General features: G+C 30.4%; 2 protein-coding genes across 3 annotated transcripts; both read left to right on the top strand.

Moving 5' to 3' along the window:
* LOC109336287 (patatin-like protein 6) lies at nucleotides 692-15,691 on the top strand. Of its 2 annotated transcripts, XM_019572793.1 has the most exons (4): nucleotides 692-698; nucleotides 10,594-11,764; nucleotides 12,962-13,272; nucleotides 15,197-15,310. In XM_019572793.1, the coding sequence occupies exons 2-3, from the start codon at nucleotides 10,625-10,627 to the stop codon at nucleotides 13,229-13,231; spliced, it is 1,410 nt and encodes a 469-aa protein (XP_019428338.1). In that variant the 5' UTR covers nucleotides 692-698; nucleotides 10,594-10,624; the 3' UTR covers nucleotides 13,232-13,272; nucleotides 15,197-15,310. The 2 variants fall into 2 exon arrangements, with proteins under 2 accessions (XP_019428338.1, XP_019428339.1); XM_019572794.1 differs by lacking the exon at nucleotides 692-698 and having other exon boundaries at nucleotides 10,394-11,764; nucleotides 15,181-15,691.
* On the top strand, nucleotides 4,492-5,733 carry LOC109336288 (probable aquaporin PIP2-4). Its single transcript, XM_019572796.1, has 4 exons — nucleotides 4,492-4,813; nucleotides 4,914-5,209; nucleotides 5,324-5,464; nucleotides 5,542-5,733. The coding sequence occupies exons 1-4, from the start codon at nucleotides 4,507-4,509 to the stop codon at nucleotides 5,659-5,661; spliced, it is 864 nt and encodes a 287-aa protein (XP_019428341.1). The 5' UTR covers nucleotides 4,492-4,506; the 3' UTR covers nucleotides 5,662-5,733.

Below are 20,698 nucleotides of genomic sequence, written 5' to 3'. Positions count from 1 at the left end.
AAGGACAATATCATAAAATTATAAAATTATTTTGAAGACTCACCTAGCCATTTACACATGTTACATTGGTGCAAAAAGTGTTTAATTTAATTTTTGTTATTTAAGTAATTAATCATATCGTGCTTAAGTGATCTGTTTAGATGAAAGACTCTTATCTCATCACCCCATTTAATTATTCACCGAAAATAATTTTATTAATGTTCATAAGAATATTGCAGGACTAACGATCTCTCTTCTATTATATCTTATTTTCCTCTTCAAAAAATAGGAGCTCCTCCACTTCATAAATTATTATTTTTTATTAGAAGCATAAATTATATATTAACAAATAGAGAAACAGAGTTTTCTTATTGTTAATAGATTAACTATTATTTATTCTCTTTTATTATTCATATATAGCCAGCATCCTAGAGTGAGAAGGACATATATGTTTTTTTATAGCCCGAGTTTATATTGCAGTTTTCTTATTGATTATATTGAAGTCAAAATAGAATAATTATACTTGCATTAAAAAATATCTTCACATCACAAAACATTAGAAATAAAATCATAATATAATGAATTGTAAGTTTATTATAGCAAATAAAAAGAGCTTTAGAAATACAACAATCAATCACACCAATCATTCACATTTTAAATAACTGAATAATTTTCTTCTATTCTTTCTGGTGTTGGATATTTTTTGTTCAAAAAAAAATGTATCACTATTTGTGATTAGTCAATAAAATACTTAATCATTTTTTGTTCAAAAAATTATATCATTATGTGTGACTAGCCAAAAAAATACTTAATTACTAATATTTTAAGTTAAGTATATTTTTCAACTAATCACAAACAATGACACATGAAGTAACACATCTTTACTAGATATCACATATACTCCATATCCTTTCATCTTTTATTATATCCAAGGCTAAATTTATCTAAATTAAGTAGCCCAAATCATCCAATCTTGACAGAAAAATCATGATCTAGAAAGATATTAGCAATCATGCACCAAAAAAACCTTGGGCAAGCATCACATTAGTTGAAGAATGATCAAGACATCCTTCGCCAAGCATCGCAACACGACCGAAACAACCTTTTAACTATTATAATCAAACTAACTAACCATTCAACTATTTTAACACTTCTTCTTATATTTATAGTTCTTAGATTGATAATCAGGAGAATCATTTTCAAATAATAGATGCATGTAGATTTGATATTATGATGAAATATTGGAGGAGAGTTCTCATAATATAAGAATGCAATAACACAAGCACTTTATGTAGTAATAGTCAATCTTCGAAATGAAACGCAAACTATTTCTATACATGTATCTCTAGGAGATTTGAAAGATTTTTTGCTTCATATATTTGGAATATACATATATATTATTATTAATAACATTACATCAATCACATTATAAATTAATAGTGAATCATCGTAATTAATTCATAATAGTTTCTATTAGTAGAAAAATAGGAATTTGAATTTCATAATATTTACCATCAAAATCATTCAATTTCATTTACTTTCTATCAAAATAATTTGTACAATAAATTATTCAAATTCAATATTTAATAAATTCTATAATGTTAGGACAATACAATATTAAACAATAAAATTCAATAAATACAACTGCGTTATAGCATTATAACATGTTCCGCATTATAATTTTTCAAAATTGTATTATTTTCTCGAAATTTCGTTAAAAAGGTTATTTTAAAAATAAAAGTAAAAACTTTTTCAGAAATGGAAAAGCTTAAACAACTTTAAGACAATAAACTTTTCAGAAATGAAAGAAAGACTATTTATATACATGTATCTTTAGGAGATTTGAGAGATTTTTGGCATATTTGGAATGTATATATATATATATATATATATATATATTAATAACATTACACCAATCACATTATAAGTTAATAATGAATCATTATAATTAATTCATAATAATTTCTTTTAGTAGAAAAATTAGGAATTTGAATTTCATAATATTTAGTTATTTACCATCCAAATCATTCAATTTCACTTATTGTCCATAAAATAATATCTACTAATTCAATAAATCATTTAATTTTAAGACGATTCAATTTCAGCGTTCAATAAAATCCAATAAATACAATTGCATCATAACATTATAATATGTTATGTTCCAATTTTCCAAAATTGCATTATTTTATTTCTAATTTTGTTAAAAAGGGTTATTTTAAAATTATGTAAAAATAAGTGAATTAAAATTATGATATGTGTCATATTTGACCAATTGACTTAATAATGTGTTGGTCTAGTTGTATAATACTCTACTGTATCCCAAAAATATCAAAATGTCAAGAGTGCAACCACACATTGAAAAAATATTAACATTGTGTTGGTTTGATTAGACACTTGTTGGAAGGTATAATCACACATTTTGAAATGAATTAGTTCCTTACTTATAAAGATGAGTGATACCTTTGATAATATAAAAAGAATTTGACATGTTAATAAGTTATTTTCTTTCTAATTGTGCTAAATTTGGACCATTAAAGTTGCATCATATAAGAAAATAAGTTATATTCTTCTATTACTAAAATAATGATATGTTATTTGACCAATTTTCACAAAAAATATTTCTAAAAACTAAAAAATAAGTCATATGTCATAATTTTAATGTTATAGGAAATAACTTATCTTTTCCTGAATATATATTGTCTTCTCTAAGTTTAAATGTATGTAAATAACTTATCTTTTCCTGAATATACACTGACAGTGTAAGAGTTTTTTACATTATTATTACATCATATACTTTAATTCTGAATGAATGATATATATACTTAAATTATCATTGACTTTTCAACAAAAAATGATCTAAATGAATGATAGATGATGCACTGATTGTGTATCTTATTTTTATACTGTCAGGATTTAACACTTTTTTTTACTGGTGAGAAATAAGTTATGTTTAACAATAATAATTTAATTCAATATTTATTGGAATGTAGTTTTATTATTTTTGTTTATAATAAAAGATTATGGTAACTTTTAAAAGATAGGCAATAAGCACTGATTTAGATGTAAGTTAGTATTTCTAAAATATCTATAAATAATAATTTAGAGATTCGATTATTGAGAGCGATACTTATAATTTTATTTTTTAAGTGGGTGGACAGATAATAAAAAATATTTGATCATTCTTTAATCAGTCTCTATTTGATGATTTTGATCATTGTTGATGTGATTATTATATGCACGTTTTTTTTATATGTGTAAGATTAATTAAGAATTTTTAATGATTATTTAACATTTATTATTTGTTATTAAAGATAAATCTTTATCATTATTACTATTACAATGAATTATTTATTATTGAAAAGCAATTTCATTTCGAAAAAATAATTTTTTATTTCATTGTTATAAATTGAATTTTAACAGACAAATATGACCTACTATAAACATAGGATATAAACTCAATAATTTTGACGAGTTGAATCATTTATTATTTCATGATTATAAATTGCATTTTATTAATAAAATATATGTTCATTATATTATTATTTGTCATTAGTTATGTTAATAATAATATTATTTTTGATATTTATATTATTAATGGGAGAAACACTGTATTATATTATTATTGTGAGAGGCAATATTATTATAATAATATAACATTAGTTATATAATAATATAATAATACAATGTTTCTCCCTTTGTTAATATAATAAACTATTAATAAGAGCTAAGTGTATATTTTTCTCTTTATTTTTAATAATAAAAATGTAATTCTATTATAATTAAATGGATAAATATATTATTGAAAATATATTTCCTTTTGTTTTATGAAATATTTGTTTCTAAGATTCTAACTCAATGAATAGAGCCTCAAGGAAATACATGAAAGCTAGACATTTATGACAACATTCTTCTTATTTTCTCTGTGTAAATTGGTTGTGCAAATTTTTAAAAAGAATTTGGTTGATCTTGATAAATGTGTGAACATAAAATAGGGCTCCTGTATATTCTTGAAGAGAAAAGTAGTTGGTTTTACATTTTTTTTTGGTAAGAATAAAAATGTTATTTCATTTATATTTAAAGAATAAAGGTGTTTTAACATTATTTTTTCTTTTACTTATACGTGCACTCTTCCAATTCTGAAAATGATCTTTAGCATATTTGTAATAGAGAATATACCCTTTCAAAAATGTTACTAATTAAGATTTGTTATTCTCTTTCTAAAAATGATAAGATTTCTATTCATTATGATATATACTCATACCAAAGAAATTTGAAGGAAATAAAAACAGGCTGTTTTGCTTAGTGCCAACGCACTAAACAATTTAGGACAATTTTTTATGCATCAAATTTTTAAACTGCATCAGTAGAATGCTCTAATCCTTCACAATATATATGTATATATATATATTCCTTCTCATGTACAAGAACCCATCACCTTTCTCATTCGAAAGCTTCTCCCTTTCTCTACCAACAAGGTCTTTCTGTTTGAGAATTAATTACTTTGGTTCTCTTCCATCCACTACTTATATGGGTAAAGACATTGAGGTTAATGTGCATGGCACCAGCTCTAGAAAGGACTACTATGAGCCTCCTGCAACACCCTTCATTGATATTGAGGAGCTCTCAAAGTGGTCCTTATATAGGGCAGTCATAGCTGAATTCATTGCCACTTTGCTCTTCCTTTACATTGGTGTCCTTACAATAATTAGTTACAAGAGCCAAAGTGATCCCAAAGCTAATGGTTCTGTCTGTGGTGGTGTTGGTCTTCTTGGCATTTCATGGGCTTTTGGTGGCATGATCTTTGTTCTTGTTTACTCCACTGCTGGAATCTCTGGTAAGGTTTCTTCCTTTGCTTCTTTCATATTATAACACAATACCAAGTCATTATATTAATTTCATATAATGTAAAAAGGGGTTTGAATCCATTGTTGCAGGGGGTCACATTAATCCAGCAGTGACATTTGGGCTGTTCTTGGCTAGAAAGGTGTCTTTGCCAAGAACTATCTTATACATAGTGGCTCAGAGCTTAGGAGCAATCTCAGGAGTTGGGTTGGTCAAGTCTTTAAACAAGTCTATCTTCAACAGTTATGGTGGTGGGGCCAATTCCCTTAATGATGCCTATAGTGTTGGTACTTCATTGGGTGCTGAGATTATTGGAACCTTTGTTTTGGTATACACTGTCTTCTCTGCCACTGATCCCAAGAGGAATGCTAGAGATTCTCATGTTCCGGTACTTTCTCAATCATGTACAATCTTATTATTTTGATATGCATAGGGTTTTGTAGGTTCAAATGCATATGATTTTGTTATGAATATGGTTTGGTTGTATAACATATATTTGTAGGTTTTGGCTCCACTTCCCATTGGATTTGCTGTATTCATGGTTCACTTGTCCACAATCCCAGTAACTGGCTCTGGCATTAACCCTGCTAGGAGTTTTGGAGCTGCTGTTATCTTCAACCAATCTAAGACTTGGAATGACCTTGTGAGTATTTATCAACCCTTTTCCATGTTATTGTAACTTATTGCTACTATTATATAACCCTTTTTGTGTCTGGTTAGTGGGTCTATGTGATAGGACCATTTATTGGGGCAGCCATTGCAGCTTTCTATCATCAAATCATCTTGAGAGCAGGTGCAGTTAATGTTCTTGAATCAATCAGGGGCAACCCTATTGATTGAGTTATCATCACTTTACAAGGTTTTGATGGAAAAAGAAGATTATTTGAAGATATATATAATCACAACTTCTTTGTGTTTGTATTTGCACTCTCCTTTGTGTTCCCTTTAGTTTATTTGTCTTCTTTATTTCAAGTTATTCTTTTTTTTTCATCTTTATTTGAGGTAATTCTTTTTGTCATCTTTGAATTCTTTTATATTTATGGAAAAATATATATTTTAGATTTTTCAGCTATGCACCTAAACTTTCTACACCTATGTCCTCTAATGGGAAAAATGCATTAGTAAAATTATTTCTAATTACTTAACTAACTCTAATATCGACAATTGCTTATTTTAAGGTCATTATATATTTGTAAATTATAATCAATCGTTTCATTGTGTGCTTTTGTAGCTACGTTTATCCAACATATCTTATTATATGCTCACTAACAACTAATATAACCAATTCTAAATCATGTATTTAAATCTTAAAAATGGTAAGTGAGGATTTGACATTATACTCTTAATTAAACTAAGGTGACATATTTACTTTATCTCCAAAACCACTAGGTGAGGATTTGCCATATTTTATAAACAAAATTCAACTCTTAAAAAAAAAATTGATTACATGAGCGAAAGTGACTATAAATTTTGATATCATACATGGATTGGCAAGTTGAGTAGAATAAAATTTGATATTAAAGTTCATATATATAATATATAACAACCATTAGAGTTTATTACAGTGTAAAGTATATACACCATAAATATATAAACAAGCACAAATACATAATTAATAGTCTTCAAAAGTGTGCTTAATTGATAAAGCCAAGGGACATAAAACATAAACACTTTGACTTCAAAGTTCTAACCTGAAGAATCGCACTATTCCCCTCCCCAAAAACAATATATAGTTGACTATAAAAGCTTGTTTGCGAGTGAAATTTTGGAGGGGAATGAAGGAAAATAGAAGGTTTAAGAGTCATCTCATAAGTGTATTTCATGACTCTCAAATCTTCTCTTTTCCTTTATTCCCCTCCAAAATCCAACTATCAAATAAACCCTAAAGATTCGAGTGACATTACTAAGAATCAGCTTTTGGATTCAGTAGTATGGCTATTAGCCCCAAACGATTTTTCTTTTGTAAATGATTGTAAGACATTTATAAGTGTCATTTATGATCAAATAGTACTTTTCCCCTTTTAAGCAAGATCTCCAAGTTAAAATCTCATATGCATGTAGAGAAAATTCCACGATTATAAATGTTCCTCACATGAGGATAAGAGAGCGTATCATATATTTATATACTAAATAAATAAGTTGATAACATGAAACATATGAGTGTGGATCGGGTACTTCATATAGAAGAGATAAAAGTTTACTTATGTGATTTTTTGGTGCCTTGGTGTTAAAATAGATGACATATCTTGGGGTATTACTATTAGAGTGTAATATATTTATATTGTTAGTATAAAAATTTATACACAGTTAATATATTATTTCTCTTTCATTTGTATTATTTCCTTTTTTTTAGGATTTAATAATAATAAAACATAAATAATAGATGATACAACGATAATGTATAAAACTTATATACCTTAAATCATATAATTTGTAACTGAGTTATCCCATAATTAAGTATACATTTATGGGTTTTATGAATGTGAGTGGTCTTATGTTTATCTCATAGTTTTGGGTGTTATTGACCCAACCCATATTAGACCACAACATCATCCTATCACCTGCTCTAGACTATATGATATAATACAAACATCAATAGGGAACACAAATCCAAATATAATACACCCTTAGCCTTTGTTTGGGAGTTAAGAGAGAAAGGAAAGGGATGAGAGGGTAAAGATGGGGGAGGAAAGGAAGGAGAAGGGAAGACAAATCCAACTAATCCCCTCCCTTGTTTGGGAGTGTGGAATTTAGATAGGAGGGGATGAAGGGTTAATATAATACAAAATTACTATTTTATCCCTCTTTCTCATTTAAAAAATCAGCAGTATGTTATGTATTATATGTTATAGAATAATATTAGTAAGGGTAGTTAAGTAATTTGACTTATTTTCCTCCCAAAACACCCAAATTTGGGGAACTAGGTATTTTGGTATTTGGAGGGTTTGAGGGGGTTCGAAAAATCCTTCAAAACTCTCCCCTCCACTAAACTCCAAACAAGGGAATTCATCTCCTAAACCCTCCCCCTCCTTCTCTCCCCCTCCAAAATGGTACTCCCAAACACACCCGTATGTTTTATATAGCCACATAAATTACATTACACTTTATATTTATCTATGATTATAATAAGTTATTTTCATTTGATTCTTACCCATAAGGATGCATGGATGATCCACTATATTTAATATTATTGATGAGAGGTTTGATTTCACTGATTTTCTGATTGAATTGATTGATACCCTGTATTTTTTTTACAAATTTGGATTTACCTTTTTTCTATTTTTGTAGATTCACTTGCTAATTGCAAGGGGAGGATGATATCTTGTTCCAATCTACTTACAGGAGTATAAAATACTAAGATCTTCTCACTTCTTCATATACTCCAAAGCAACAATTATCAATGGGGTCAAATGCAGAACATTTGAATATAAGCGCAATGAAAAAAGGATTTAGCCAAAAATATATATTAACCCTATACATTTTTCATCATGGATATGATGTCTACATTTTTGGGTATATCATAAAGTATTTAGATATTTTTGTTGTATTACCAAAAGTATTCATTACATTTTTGTATAATGAATTAATCACTTTTGGGGTTCGTGGTTGCCCGTCACATCAAGTGTCGCTCACATGAATCGAATCATCAACCTTTGGGATACAGTGGGGTCTTGCATCATTATACCAACGCCTTTCAACCCATTAAAAATATTACTCAATTAACAAAGTTTGGTATTTAATGTAGGGGTTGTTTATTTAGTAATTTATAATTTTGAGACATTAAGGGAAGAAGCTTGAAATGTCGACCAACTCATGCTAGGATAAACTTTGATAGAGAGACACACATAGTCATAATTAGAAGAAGAAAAAAGAATAGTGATTAATGTGAAACTAAAAAAATTGTAAAGTATAATTTGACTAGTCATAGTTTTATTGCACTGGATCATGTTTTTAGGAGTGGGAAATTGGGTGGCTGGATTCTTTAAAGAACATTTTGTTTAGAATGAAGACTTTTAAATCATTAAATATTATAATAACTAAGATTATTATGATGGATATTATTTTTTGTCTTAATTAATATACAATAAACTTTTCCAAATGACACATAATAACTATTTTTTAATAATAAAAAACGAGAAATAAATTATATATAGCATAAAGGTGATAGTGTTATAGAAAGCTATACTCCAACGACCATTTATAATAAAAAGGAATGAAAGAAATAGGAGGAACATGAAAACGGGATCTATCAAAAGTCCGTTACGACCTACTTTTGCCAAATGATATGCACATTTATTCACCTCTCCATAGACATGATAGACTAATATAACCAATCATTTAAAACAAAGCTCTAATAACAACATGAACGGAAAAATATTCGTACATTTTAAAAGAGATTAGTTTCTTATTGGTTACACAAACTTGTTGAGGTGTACTCATTTTGTAATGTATAATTTGTATTTTATAAATTCAAATATAATTTTGTGCGCTAAATTTACGGTTTAATTTTTTGAATTGGTCTAATATTCAATTTTTTAAATACACTTTTAAAATAAGAAGATAATAAGAATAAAATAAGAAAATAATATTATATGGTTTTTTGGTATAAATAAAAAGATATTGAGGGCAAAATAGGAAAACACAAATTACACCATGATGGATGGTTATTTTGTGTTTTCCCTTTATTAATAGTATAGATAAAGATATATTATTGAGTATAAATCTTGTTACTCTACCCGTAAGATTTTATAATGAAGGTGGAATAGTTGCTGTACAATTAAAGGGTAGATCATAAGAACACTGATTATTTATCTTAAAAGGACTCTGTCCTCGTGTCCTGATTAAACATAATAACATAAAATAATATAAAAATATAATTTTTTGTTTTTATTTTTATTTTTTCAATAAAATGAAATATTTTGATTGACTTAGGACGTAAATTGAGACATGATCTTTATCCTGATGATAAACCCAAAGATAGAGGGTTTACAAGTGTCGGTGACTGAATGGTGATTGTCAACTGCTAAAACACGAATTGAATCGTGTGTCCCAATATGTGGTTTAGACTTTGAGAGGCACAAGACCATTTCAAACATTAATTAGAAAACTCTTTCTTTAATTAATTAATGTTTCTCCCTAAACTCCTCTACATGCTTTTGGATCATGTTAGTGCTACACACACAACATTAGATTGAAATTGTTAAGAAAAGATAATAGATTGGTGTTGGGAGAGTTTTATTCCTTCACTATAGCATCTATTATTTATAAAAGAGAATTTTGTCATTCATACTTGTTCAATTACATGACTAAGTTACAATGAAAACCCATAAGTAATTTAATTTTGACCCATGAAAGTTTGTAATAGTTGTATAACATAAATGAAAAATTCTTTGAGATATTATGATAATGAGTATTTGGTATTTTCTGGTTTTGTTCGGTGATTGTTGGTTGGTTATACATTGAGAAGTTGGCTTTTACTTGTTTAGGCAAAAGCCACACTCAACAAAATTAACTTTTTTTATTACTGTCTTCTCCCTCTTTTTATAAGACTTTAATTAGTGCTTTTCTATCTCATTTTATTCTAATGTCTCACGAGGTAACGTATTTGGAATGTTGTGATTCGCTTTGAATATTCAAATAAATAATGAAACACACACATTTATATTCTTCTTATTTGAGTTCCGAGATTCAAAACCATGCAACATTGCTTTTCTTTTTGTACACATAAGTTATAAGTTATGTCATAAAATTTCTTTCATTTTGCATTGAAAGAAAAAACATCTCAAACAGCTTTTTACCCAAAATGGATTTTAGTAATAATCTGATGGAAATGCAAGAGCCGAGTATCGAAACCGATAAGCTAAGCTACGAAATCTTCTCTGTTCTTGAAAGCAAATTCCTCTTTGGTTACGATGAACAAAAGCTTTGGTTCCCTAAGCAAATACCTTCCTCCATTCATCACATACCTGAACTCCAACAACAACCGCCGCCGCCGCCGCCCGCCGTTGATGCTATCTCCGCCGTCAAGAACCAGCGTGGTAAGATATGCATATTATCCATTGACGGTGCCGGCATGCGAGGGATCCTCGCCGGAAAAGCCCTTGCCTACCTCGAGAATGCTCTCAAGAAGAAATCTGGCCATGAAAACGCTACAATCGCTGATTACTTCGACGTCGCCGCCGGCTCTGGTGTCGGAGGCATCTTCACCGCGATGCTATTCGCCACCAAGGACCATAGCCGCCCGATTTTTTCTGCTGATGACACGTGGCGGTTCCTGGCTGAGCAGGGGAAGAAGTTCTACCGTCCAAGCTCCGGAACCGGCGGCGGCGGTTTATTTAGAAGATTATTCAGCAGCGGAGGGTCCGGTTCGACCGATTCTGCCACAAACGGTTTAGAGAAAATCGTGAAGGAAGCGTTTACGGAGAAAAACGGTCGAAGCTTAACGCTGAAGGACACGCTTAAACCGGTTCTGATACCGTGCTATGACTTATCCAGTACGGCGCCGTTTTTGTTCTCACGTGCGGACGCGTTGGAAACCGACAGTTTCGATTTCCGTCTATGGGAAGTTTGCCGTGCAACTTCGGCCGAACCGGGTTTATTCGAACCGGTTTTAATGCGGTCCGTAGACGGTAAAACCAGTTGCGTGGCGGTTGATGGTGGTTTGGCGATGAGCAACCCGACCGGGGCGGCAATCACGCACGTGCTGCACAACAAGCAGGAGTTTCCATTCGTGCGAGGAGTTGAGGACTTGCTTGTGTTGTCTCTTGGAACGGGTCAACTGTTGGAGGTGAAATATGAATATAACCAGGTCAGACATTGGAAGGCTAAGGACTGGGCCCGGCCTGTTGCCCGAATATCTGGCGACGGTTCGGCTGATGTTGTTGACCAGGCCGTCGCCATGGCATTCGGGCATTGCCGCAGCTCCAATTATGTTCGCATTCAGGTTTGTTTAATTTTTTTTTTAATTGTACATGAAATTTTACTGTCATGTTAAATTCATGTGCACATGACACCAAAGATGAATTATAAAATATTATATAATTGAATTAATATGTTCTATCTTATAAGAGGTATGATAGTATATAGGTATTTATTGAGGAGGGGTTTGAGATTTTATTCTTTTGATGGGGTGGCATATGAGTGTGGATGAGGGTGAGGGAAGCAATACCAAGGGAGGTTTTGTTTTTTTTTGGGTGGCTCAAGAGAATGTGGTGTTCTGTGGTTGTCTGACAGGTGAGTATGGGTCAAATTTGTTTTGTTGGTCAGAATGTCAATTAAAATATGTCTTGATAGAATAGGGATTTGGCTATGAGTATGACTCTCTGGTTTTTAGTATCATGTAACTGATTGAGTTTGTGAGTGCCCAGCTGTTATTGATTCCATAAACGTTAAGGGGTATTAAATTTGAGTCAATTTCACACCAGCAGGAGGGTAGGGAGTGTGGGGTTTCCATAGGGGATTTCTTTTGCCTTGTCTCTATGTAGCAAGTTGATAGGTATGGGGTAGGATAGCTGGTTTTGGACCTGTTAGAAGGAATAGGGGGGATATCTCTGTTGTTGGTAATTAATGTTATGCACTTTTCCAGTAACAATTTGTATGAAAAGTTGGAAACCTTGGTTTTGGTAGTAGGTTGATTATAGCATGGAATGCCATGTGTAGAATGGAGTGGATAAATTTCTTTTCTCAGTGTAGGATCCATTCAAAGGGTAGTATTTGTTATTGCATAACATTGAACTTCATTTTGTCATTTCACTCATTTGCATCAAAGAGATGCGCAATTGAAACATTTCCCTTAACTAATGCCTTGTGTGCTAATATACTTGTTCAGGTAAACTAATAAAGCCTATTCCAAATTAGTTCATATTGTGGTCAAAAGATGTTGTAGCTTTAAATTGTGATTAATAATGAATCTCACCCTTCAATTTTTATGCTGTTATTGTGCATCTTATTTTGCATTTAATTTCTTTTTTCCCTTTTGAATGAGTTTATTATGCTAGGATGCAACTTTTAGCCCTTACATAACTTAAATTCTTCTTGATACTTAAATCCATGAATTCTAAGCTTGAAGAATATTACTAGCTACTAGCATTATACTTCAAATTCAAGGATGGCCTAAACAAACAATTGTGATATATGACAGGCAAATGGGTCAACTATGGGACGATGTGGATCCAATGTGGATACAGATTCTAGTCCTAGCAATGTAAAGATGCTGATTGGAATAGCAGAGGAAATGTTAAACCAGGAGAATGTAGAGTCAATGCTATTTGGAGGAAAGAGGATTGGGGAGCAGAGAAATTTTGAGAAACTTGACTGGTTTGCTGGAGAACTTGTTCAGGAGCATAACAGGAGGAGCTGCAGAATAGCTCCCACTGTTGCTTTTAAGCAAGCTACCCCAAAAAGGACCTAGAAGGCATGACCAAATATTGAAGAATCAACCTAAAGTAAAAGGTAACCAATTTGTTTTGTTTTGTTGTGTTATGTTACCCCCTGAAGCATTTGTAGACATCCTTCAAAGAAGGCGTTTTAGTGGACCCCCTGAATAAATTTTCAAGGGAGAAGACACCTTAATTAAATTAATGATAGATAAAACAATGGATATGTTGTTCAGATGTTTTTGGTTGATCAATAAAATCATACATGGCCCCAACATATTTAATGACTTTGAAATTTATTGCGAAAAATATTATTTTATAATAGGTCCATTTAATCATATCACAAGCATTTTGCCTTGATGTATGATAATTTAACCGCTATATTCTTGGTTGCTGTTCTGACATTTCTTTAGCTACTTTGAAAGTGTGATTACCAATTGAGCTTTATTTCATTTCTGAAAATTACTATTATGTTGTCCAGCAAAACTTTGGTGATAGTCTCGGTAAATTTACTAGGTGGGGTATACTTGCATCAAAGTCCCAACTTGTGGATGTCTGCTATAGTGAAATTTATACTAGAAAAAATCATGATAGATTACTACAGTTGAATTTTATTGACTAGCAAAGAATTATCATCAGGAACAAGTGCTGAATTTGTCAGTGTCTGTGCATCCTTGGGCATGTACTTGTTTATGTTGTCCCCTTCTTCTTTGTCCAATTTAGATGACCATATCCTTTGTTGTTATATGTCACATAGAAGATAAAAATAGATGAAGCAACAATTGTGATGTCTGTCCACCGACACTCATTGGTAGTATAGGGAAAGGGCATTCTAGTCAATTTATTTCAAAAGGGGAAAGGCAGGTACGGTTGGAACTTGATAGATGCTAACTCAAGATGGTATTTTAAAATTTGATAATAAATAATTAGATCATGGAGGAGTATCCCTGAAAGCATTTCCGAAGTAGTCAAAAGTTGCTTCTCATATTATGGGGTTGGTTTCATCCCAAATAAAATGTTATGTGGTAGTTGACTATTGAGTTATTCATCCTATGCTCTTCAGGATAAAACATATTAAATCTTAACTGTTTACTCAAAGGGCACTTAGGTAATTTGGTTGAAATTATGATAGTCACTAGTTGTATGTCTTTTTGTCCTACCACCGTTTGGTTCTTTTGTTCCTGTCTTGCTTCTTCATTTGGTGTATTTGGTTGCCTATCTCTTTTACCTCCTTCACAGCCAAAGATGGCTATTTTTTATGGATACCTAAGCCTAACACTGTGTAATATGTAGATTATTATCAGACCACATGCATTTTCTGAGATTTCATCAAATAAATAAACTTTTACTCTTTAATTGATTATCAGTTCTTTTCATAAGTCTGCTTCTGGTGTATTATATGGAAATCAACTTTTAATTGCATAATTTTGACTGACTAAATAAAGTTTGGGCAGATTTTCAGAAAGAGGGGGTCTGATACTATATGAGGATATTCAATAATAGGGGAGGGGACAACATCACAATTCACAAGGCAAGGACAAAATTATTCTAAAAGATAAATAATAAAGCACAAGTATTATACTATTATGTCACTCCCACTTGTCCCCTTCATCCCCACCCCCCAAAAAATAATATTCAACACAAGCTCATAATAACACCCTTGGGGTAAAACCCATTAAAAAGACTCTTGGGGTAATACTTTTTATCATATCCACTTAATATTTGATATGTGTGCAAACTGTACAAGTATTTATGTATTATACATCAAAATAAGACCATTCACGTGTTTTAAGAATGTCTTTATACATGTATGAACTTCTTGTCTAATAATTTGTTATACTTCACAAATTGATCTTATTTAAGCCTCTGATTCTTTTGTTCCTGTCCTTATTCTTGGAGCAGAAACAATTTCATCATGTGAATTGCGAAATCATTCATACATCTCTTTCAAATTGTATGTGTAAGGTTTTGATGTGATGTACAGTTTTTGTTTCTTGCAGGGGGAAATTGATATAGGTGGCAAAAACAAGAAGCAGGAGCAAGGGGAAAAGAAGAGAAAAAAAAGAGTAGACATTAGTATATAGCAGCTTTACTTTTGAAGATGGACAAAAGAAGTTGAGGGAGTTGGGTGAAAAAGACAAGTAGTGTAAAAAAGGTAGAAAATCTGTGGGATACTTTGCTCACTAGAGTACAGACATTGTGGTGTCCACTCCACCTTTCTACGTGTGCAAGAAACCAAGAAACAAAAGCAAAGTGTCTTGGTTAAAGATTCAGTTTTTAGGGTCAAACATGTATCGAGTGTGATTTTTTTATTTAAAAAAAAGAGAAGAGAATTCAGGGTGGAAAATTGCATTTTCCCATTCTACCTTTCTTTTTCCCCTTTTATAGTATATTTTGTAAATCTCTTTTGTTTATATTAAAAGGTTTGTTCCTGTTTGAAAGAAACTGTGGGTAGGTTGCTACCTTGTTATAAAACATCAGAAATGTAGCTGTCTCACTCTCACCTCAGAGATTGATTTTATTTGATTTGATTTTTCCTTTTTCTTCATGTCTTAGCATGGTGAAAATATTATGATGATGAGTGGGCTATGTTGTTTTGAAATATCAAACATTTAGCAGTATCTCTTGAGGACAAATTGTTGGGTCACCATGTCCTTAACTTAGTACCTGGTGGCTCCATTTTCAGGACACTAGTACTCATATATTGTTTTCTTATTCTTTTATAAGCTCTGGTTTGTCTCTTTGAATCTGATTTTCAGTATCAATACTGATGCCTTTTTAACATTATAGACAAGTACCCGTTATTTTCTGTGCTCATTGTCGTTTGTGGAAAAGGGTTATCTGAGTTAATCTCTCCTATCTTTGTTACTATTAAACAAGCAATTTCACTATTAGCAAATGAATAAGTGTGATGTTGCACTAACTCATGGCATCTTAGTCTTCACTTGGGATGGCTCTATTTCACCCAACAGTGATTGACAATTACTTAAGAGTAAATCCATATTTTAGTTGTTTATATTTTTTCGACCTTATCAGTTTAGTCTTTCAAAAACAAAAAAAATACCTAAAATGGTCCCCAAAAATTTAAATGTGGACCAAATTAGTCCTTTTTAGTATGTTTTACAATACTTAGTAGAGACTAATTTGACTCCAGAAAGAACTAATTTGATCTACATTTAGAATTTTTGTGAACCATTTTAGGTCCTTTTTTTTGAAGGATTAAATTGATAAGGTCGAAAATTACGATAGACTAAAATGTGTATTTATTCTTCCTTATGTTTATTCCCAACCCTCAAACGGTGAAGTTTGTCACTGTGGTTGTTAGAAAAAGTGTTGAATAGACAACATAAAAAAAGCGTTTTGGTAGCATGTGATCAACCAAACTAGTCGTTAGTTTGTATCTATTTATAGTGTGACTCCTATTAGGAAGTAGTAATTAACAGTGTGGGTTTGTAACATTGAACATGTTAGGTAACAAGGTTCAAATTTTGGGAGACAAATTAGCAGTGAAAGCATATGATATGAGATGGGGCCATTATCGCACCTTTTCATTCCCCGTAATTGAGGGTAAAGTGTGTTAAAGAACATATATTCATTTTGACCGTAAGGTTATAACAAGTTATTACAACACTCATCCTTTATTGGGGCTTACAACTTATAAAACACCATTACAGATACATGTGTTAGATACGATACATATTTGATAAATTGATACATATTTTTTAAAAAAAATATAGGATACGACATGTTTAGGGATACGTGTATAAAATAATAAAAAATACATAAAATATAATAAAATTATAAGTGTAATAAAAATATATAAAGTATAAAATATAATGAAAATTGTAAATTCATTATCCCAAAATTTAAAGTACGAAAACTAGAAAATATAGTAGAATAATACATGAAATTGATAAAAATGTATTACATCTTATCCTATCTTTGTTGAAAACGTATCAGATATGTATCTTCATCTTTATTTATTTATTTTAATTTTTGGATACTCAGGAATACGTATCTTTCACGAATCTGAACGTATCTGTGTCAGGTATATGTCTGACATCGACACGTGAGGGTGTTCAACGAATTCGTGTTTTAGAGTTTAGAACTACCATCAAATACACATATGCAAGTTTATTAAAAAATACTTAACATGAAATTTTTTCAGGAGGTCAACTATCCTAATACTATTTTCGCTCAAACACGCTTAATTGTGAACTTCTAATGAAATTAGGTGCATTAATGCTGATATGATTAGATTCATCCGAATAAATGTTTAGTTGTTGTAAGGATATTGTAAGTTTGAAAGACATATATTAATCCATTTTGTTACAGCAGCAAATTATTATTTTGAAAAGGAAGAAGTGAAAGGTTTGCATCACTTTCACGATATCATAAATTTAAATCTCAGCGTGAAGAAGAAACATAAAAAATAACTTTATATTAGAAAAGAATCTCAAATTAAGCTAAATTTGCAAGAATATGAATGAGTGTAAAGAGGGTGTAATGGATTAAATGGTGACCCCACCATTGTTTCACATGCATGAACAGACAAGAACTATGTTCACTATTTGTGTGAAAAAAGTTAGAATTGATGGTGTCTAAACCAAATTATCCAATTACTTTTGCAATTTTGAGTAATCATATTTATCAAATTCTCACTTTATTCTTTTGGTCCTTTGCGTACTATCTAACTAAAAGATACTTTTCTTCATTCTATTCCAACCTAATTAAATAACCCTTTTTACATCTATTATTAATAATAATAGGATGTCTTGTTTTAATCTATTGTATTATTCAATTTCAAAAGATATCATGTGTTATTATAGTTAAAGTTCAAGCAGGTTATAGTTTTTACTAATTTCAGGTACAACATGGTAACTTTAAACAAAGCGAGCCTAATGAAAATTGGCTCATACATCAAATAAAAATGTCACTATCTATTTAGTCGGTGGAACTTTCTCAAAGAAAAAATATATATATATATATATATAATTGCGTTACAGGGTAACTATGCTAAGAAAAAAAACTACTTTATTAGAGGAAAAAAACACACATATATATATAATTGAGTTACAGAGTCACTATGCTAAGAAAAAAAACTACTTTATTAGGGAAAAACACACACATATATAATTGAGTTACAGGGTCACTATGCTAAGAAAAAAAACTACTTTATTAGGGGGAAAAACATATATATATATATATATATATATATATATAGAAAATTCACCTCCTTTTAGGAAAGTGAGGAAGAATATCCAGATATTTTAGAGTTTTACTACTAGGTAATAGTGTAGGACAATCTAAGTCACTACTTCTAAAGTCATGTTTCCTTGATGCTAATTAAGTCACTATTTGAAGAAAAATTATAGTAGGTGCATTCCTTTTTGTCATGTTCTTTGAGTCATTTTTTCAATGTATATAAGCTAGCCCAATGTATATAGGTCACCTACCTAGCTTTTTATTAATTAGATTTTCTTTTGTTTGGTGCCTACAAACTTCCACCGTACACATTATCTTCACTTTTTCAAATCATTCCAACCTTCCACTTCCTTTTCATGCATCTTGTAAATGAGTTTAAAATCGATGTACTATCGTTATATTATTTTAGTTTGAGAATCATTTATAATTAATATATGAATAATGAATGATTTTGATAGTGTAAAAAACACTTATAATGTCAATGTGTACATATTAAATCTCACGTAAATTATTATTGAGATCTTAATGGATGAACAAGCTACATAATGGAACCTATCCCTTTTCTTAATCAAAATTATTGGGTTGGCTTATCCTTTTGAAATTTGGACATTTTTGGATTATACTCAATATAAATGAGTCATCCATATTTGCACTCTTATCATTATTAAAAGGATTAGAATTCTCATAGGCCCCCTCCAAATGTGACTTCCTACTAAACTCAATTAAATTAGATGATAATAATAATAGTGACAATGATCAATGACAAAATGAGCTACCTCATTAATAAAAATAATGATCATTTTCATTAATGGATAGATAAATACTTGATTTTACACGTGTTTACAATGACGAAATTATTATTACATTGTATATAAAAGGATAAAAATGTTTTATCATATTATTGTTCTTTTTATTTGTTTTTTGTAGTATTTGTCACTTCATTAGTGAAAATGATCATTCCTCCATTAATAAGGGTCATACTCAAGAGAATAATTATATTTGATTTTTAAATAATAGATTTACATGATTAATTGTTCACTTTCTCTCTCATTTTCTCTCTTCAATCATCATATATGAGCTGAAATTAAATACAATCTATTTTGTTATGGTTGTTGTTTGATTATAAAGATTGCTAACTGAAAATGATGATACAAAAAACTTAGACTAATGTGAGATTATAAGACCCTTTTCAAGTGCCGTGTTCGCAAAAAACTTATGTGATTTGATTAGCTAGAGAGCTCAATTTCAACATGAATTGTAGTTCACATTATATATCAATATTTAATTTAGATTTGATTGAGAATATATGACATGCCATAGTGTTATTTCGCTTTCATAATCCACTATAAAACATAAATGGGCATGAAACATGGACTCGATGGTTTACCCGTAATAAATTAGTACATTAATTTCAATATTTTTTTGTAATGGACAAGGACAGAAAAAGGGTATGAACTTTGAAGGGTGAAATATCATTCGTCTATCTCAATCACAGTTTCAAATAAATTAAAGTGCTACTTTTTATAACTTTTTGTATTTAAATTTTTTCTTTTATTTACATGTCAATATATGATTGGTTTGGGACAGAGAATGAAACATCGGTACAGGTGTGCATGATTTGGATGAAACAAGTACATGAATTATACACCACTCTACCTTCTTTTTTTAGTCCACATATATCATCAAGATGGATTTGGATTTATGTGCTAAGAGGCATTTAATATGATTTGTGAATCTAGACACAACATGGCGTCTGAATTGAGTAGGGAATTTGTTAAGAAAATAGCTCTTACACGCCATCGCACTTTTCCATTTTATGTGTATAATCATAATTAATAAAATAAGCCTAGAAGTCTAAGTGTTATTAATCTCTACCTACCAATATAAATGAGACATTGGTCTAATAATGTAAAGCTCAACTAAATCTCCAAATATTGTACTAGATCAAATGTTAAAGATTCAATTCCTAAAAGTAATAACATTAACATACACCTTAAAATAGATTAGTTCATTGCATGAAAATATATATTTCATTATACAAAACATTCTACACTAATAACGATTTCGGATCTTTTGAAGTTAATTAGTTATAATATTTTTATATAAAATAAATTTTGTCTTTTAATGATAGAAATCTTGTAGTCAACCAAATAAGGTTTGGTAAACCAAAACATAGGGAAGAAGCAGGTAATTTACTTTTATAAATTTCAACCGAGAATGAATAACCAATCATTGGACGTGATAAATAATTCGCATATTTCATGAACTTTATTTGTAATGATGAAATATGATTTTAG

Source organism: Lupinus angustifolius, chromosome LG20 (assembly GCF_001865875.1).
Source record: "Lupinus angustifolius cultivar Tanjil chromosome LG20, LupAngTanjil_v1.0, whole genome shotgun sequence".
Classification (NCBI taxonomy): domain Eukaryota; kingdom Viridiplantae; phylum Streptophyta; class Magnoliopsida; order Fabales; family Fabaceae; genus Lupinus; species Lupinus angustifolius.
The sequence above is the reverse complement of the archived record's forward strand: the minus strand, read 5'-3'. Positions and strand labels throughout refer to the sequence as shown.

Coding starts and splice junctions, on each gene's coding strand:
- LOC109336287 (XM_019572794.1), top strand. CDS start 10,625: ATGGATTTTAGTAATAATCTGATGGAAATGCAAGAGCCGAGTATCGAA. Junction 11,765..12,961: donor CCAATTATGTTCGCATTCAG/GTTTGTTTAATT, acceptor GATATATGACAG/GCAAATGGGTCAACTATGGG.
- LOC109336288 (XM_019572796.1), top strand. CDS start 4,507: ATGGGTAAAGACATTGAGGTTAATGTGCATGGCACCAGCTCTAGAAAG. Junction 5,210..5,323: donor CTAGAGATTCTCATGTTCCG/GTACTTTCTCAA, acceptor ATATATTTGTAG/GTTTTGGCTCCACTTCCCAT. Junction 5,465..5,541: donor CTAAGACTTGGAATGACCTT/GTGAGTATTTAT, acceptor GTGTCTGGTTAG/TGGGTCTATGTGATAGGACC.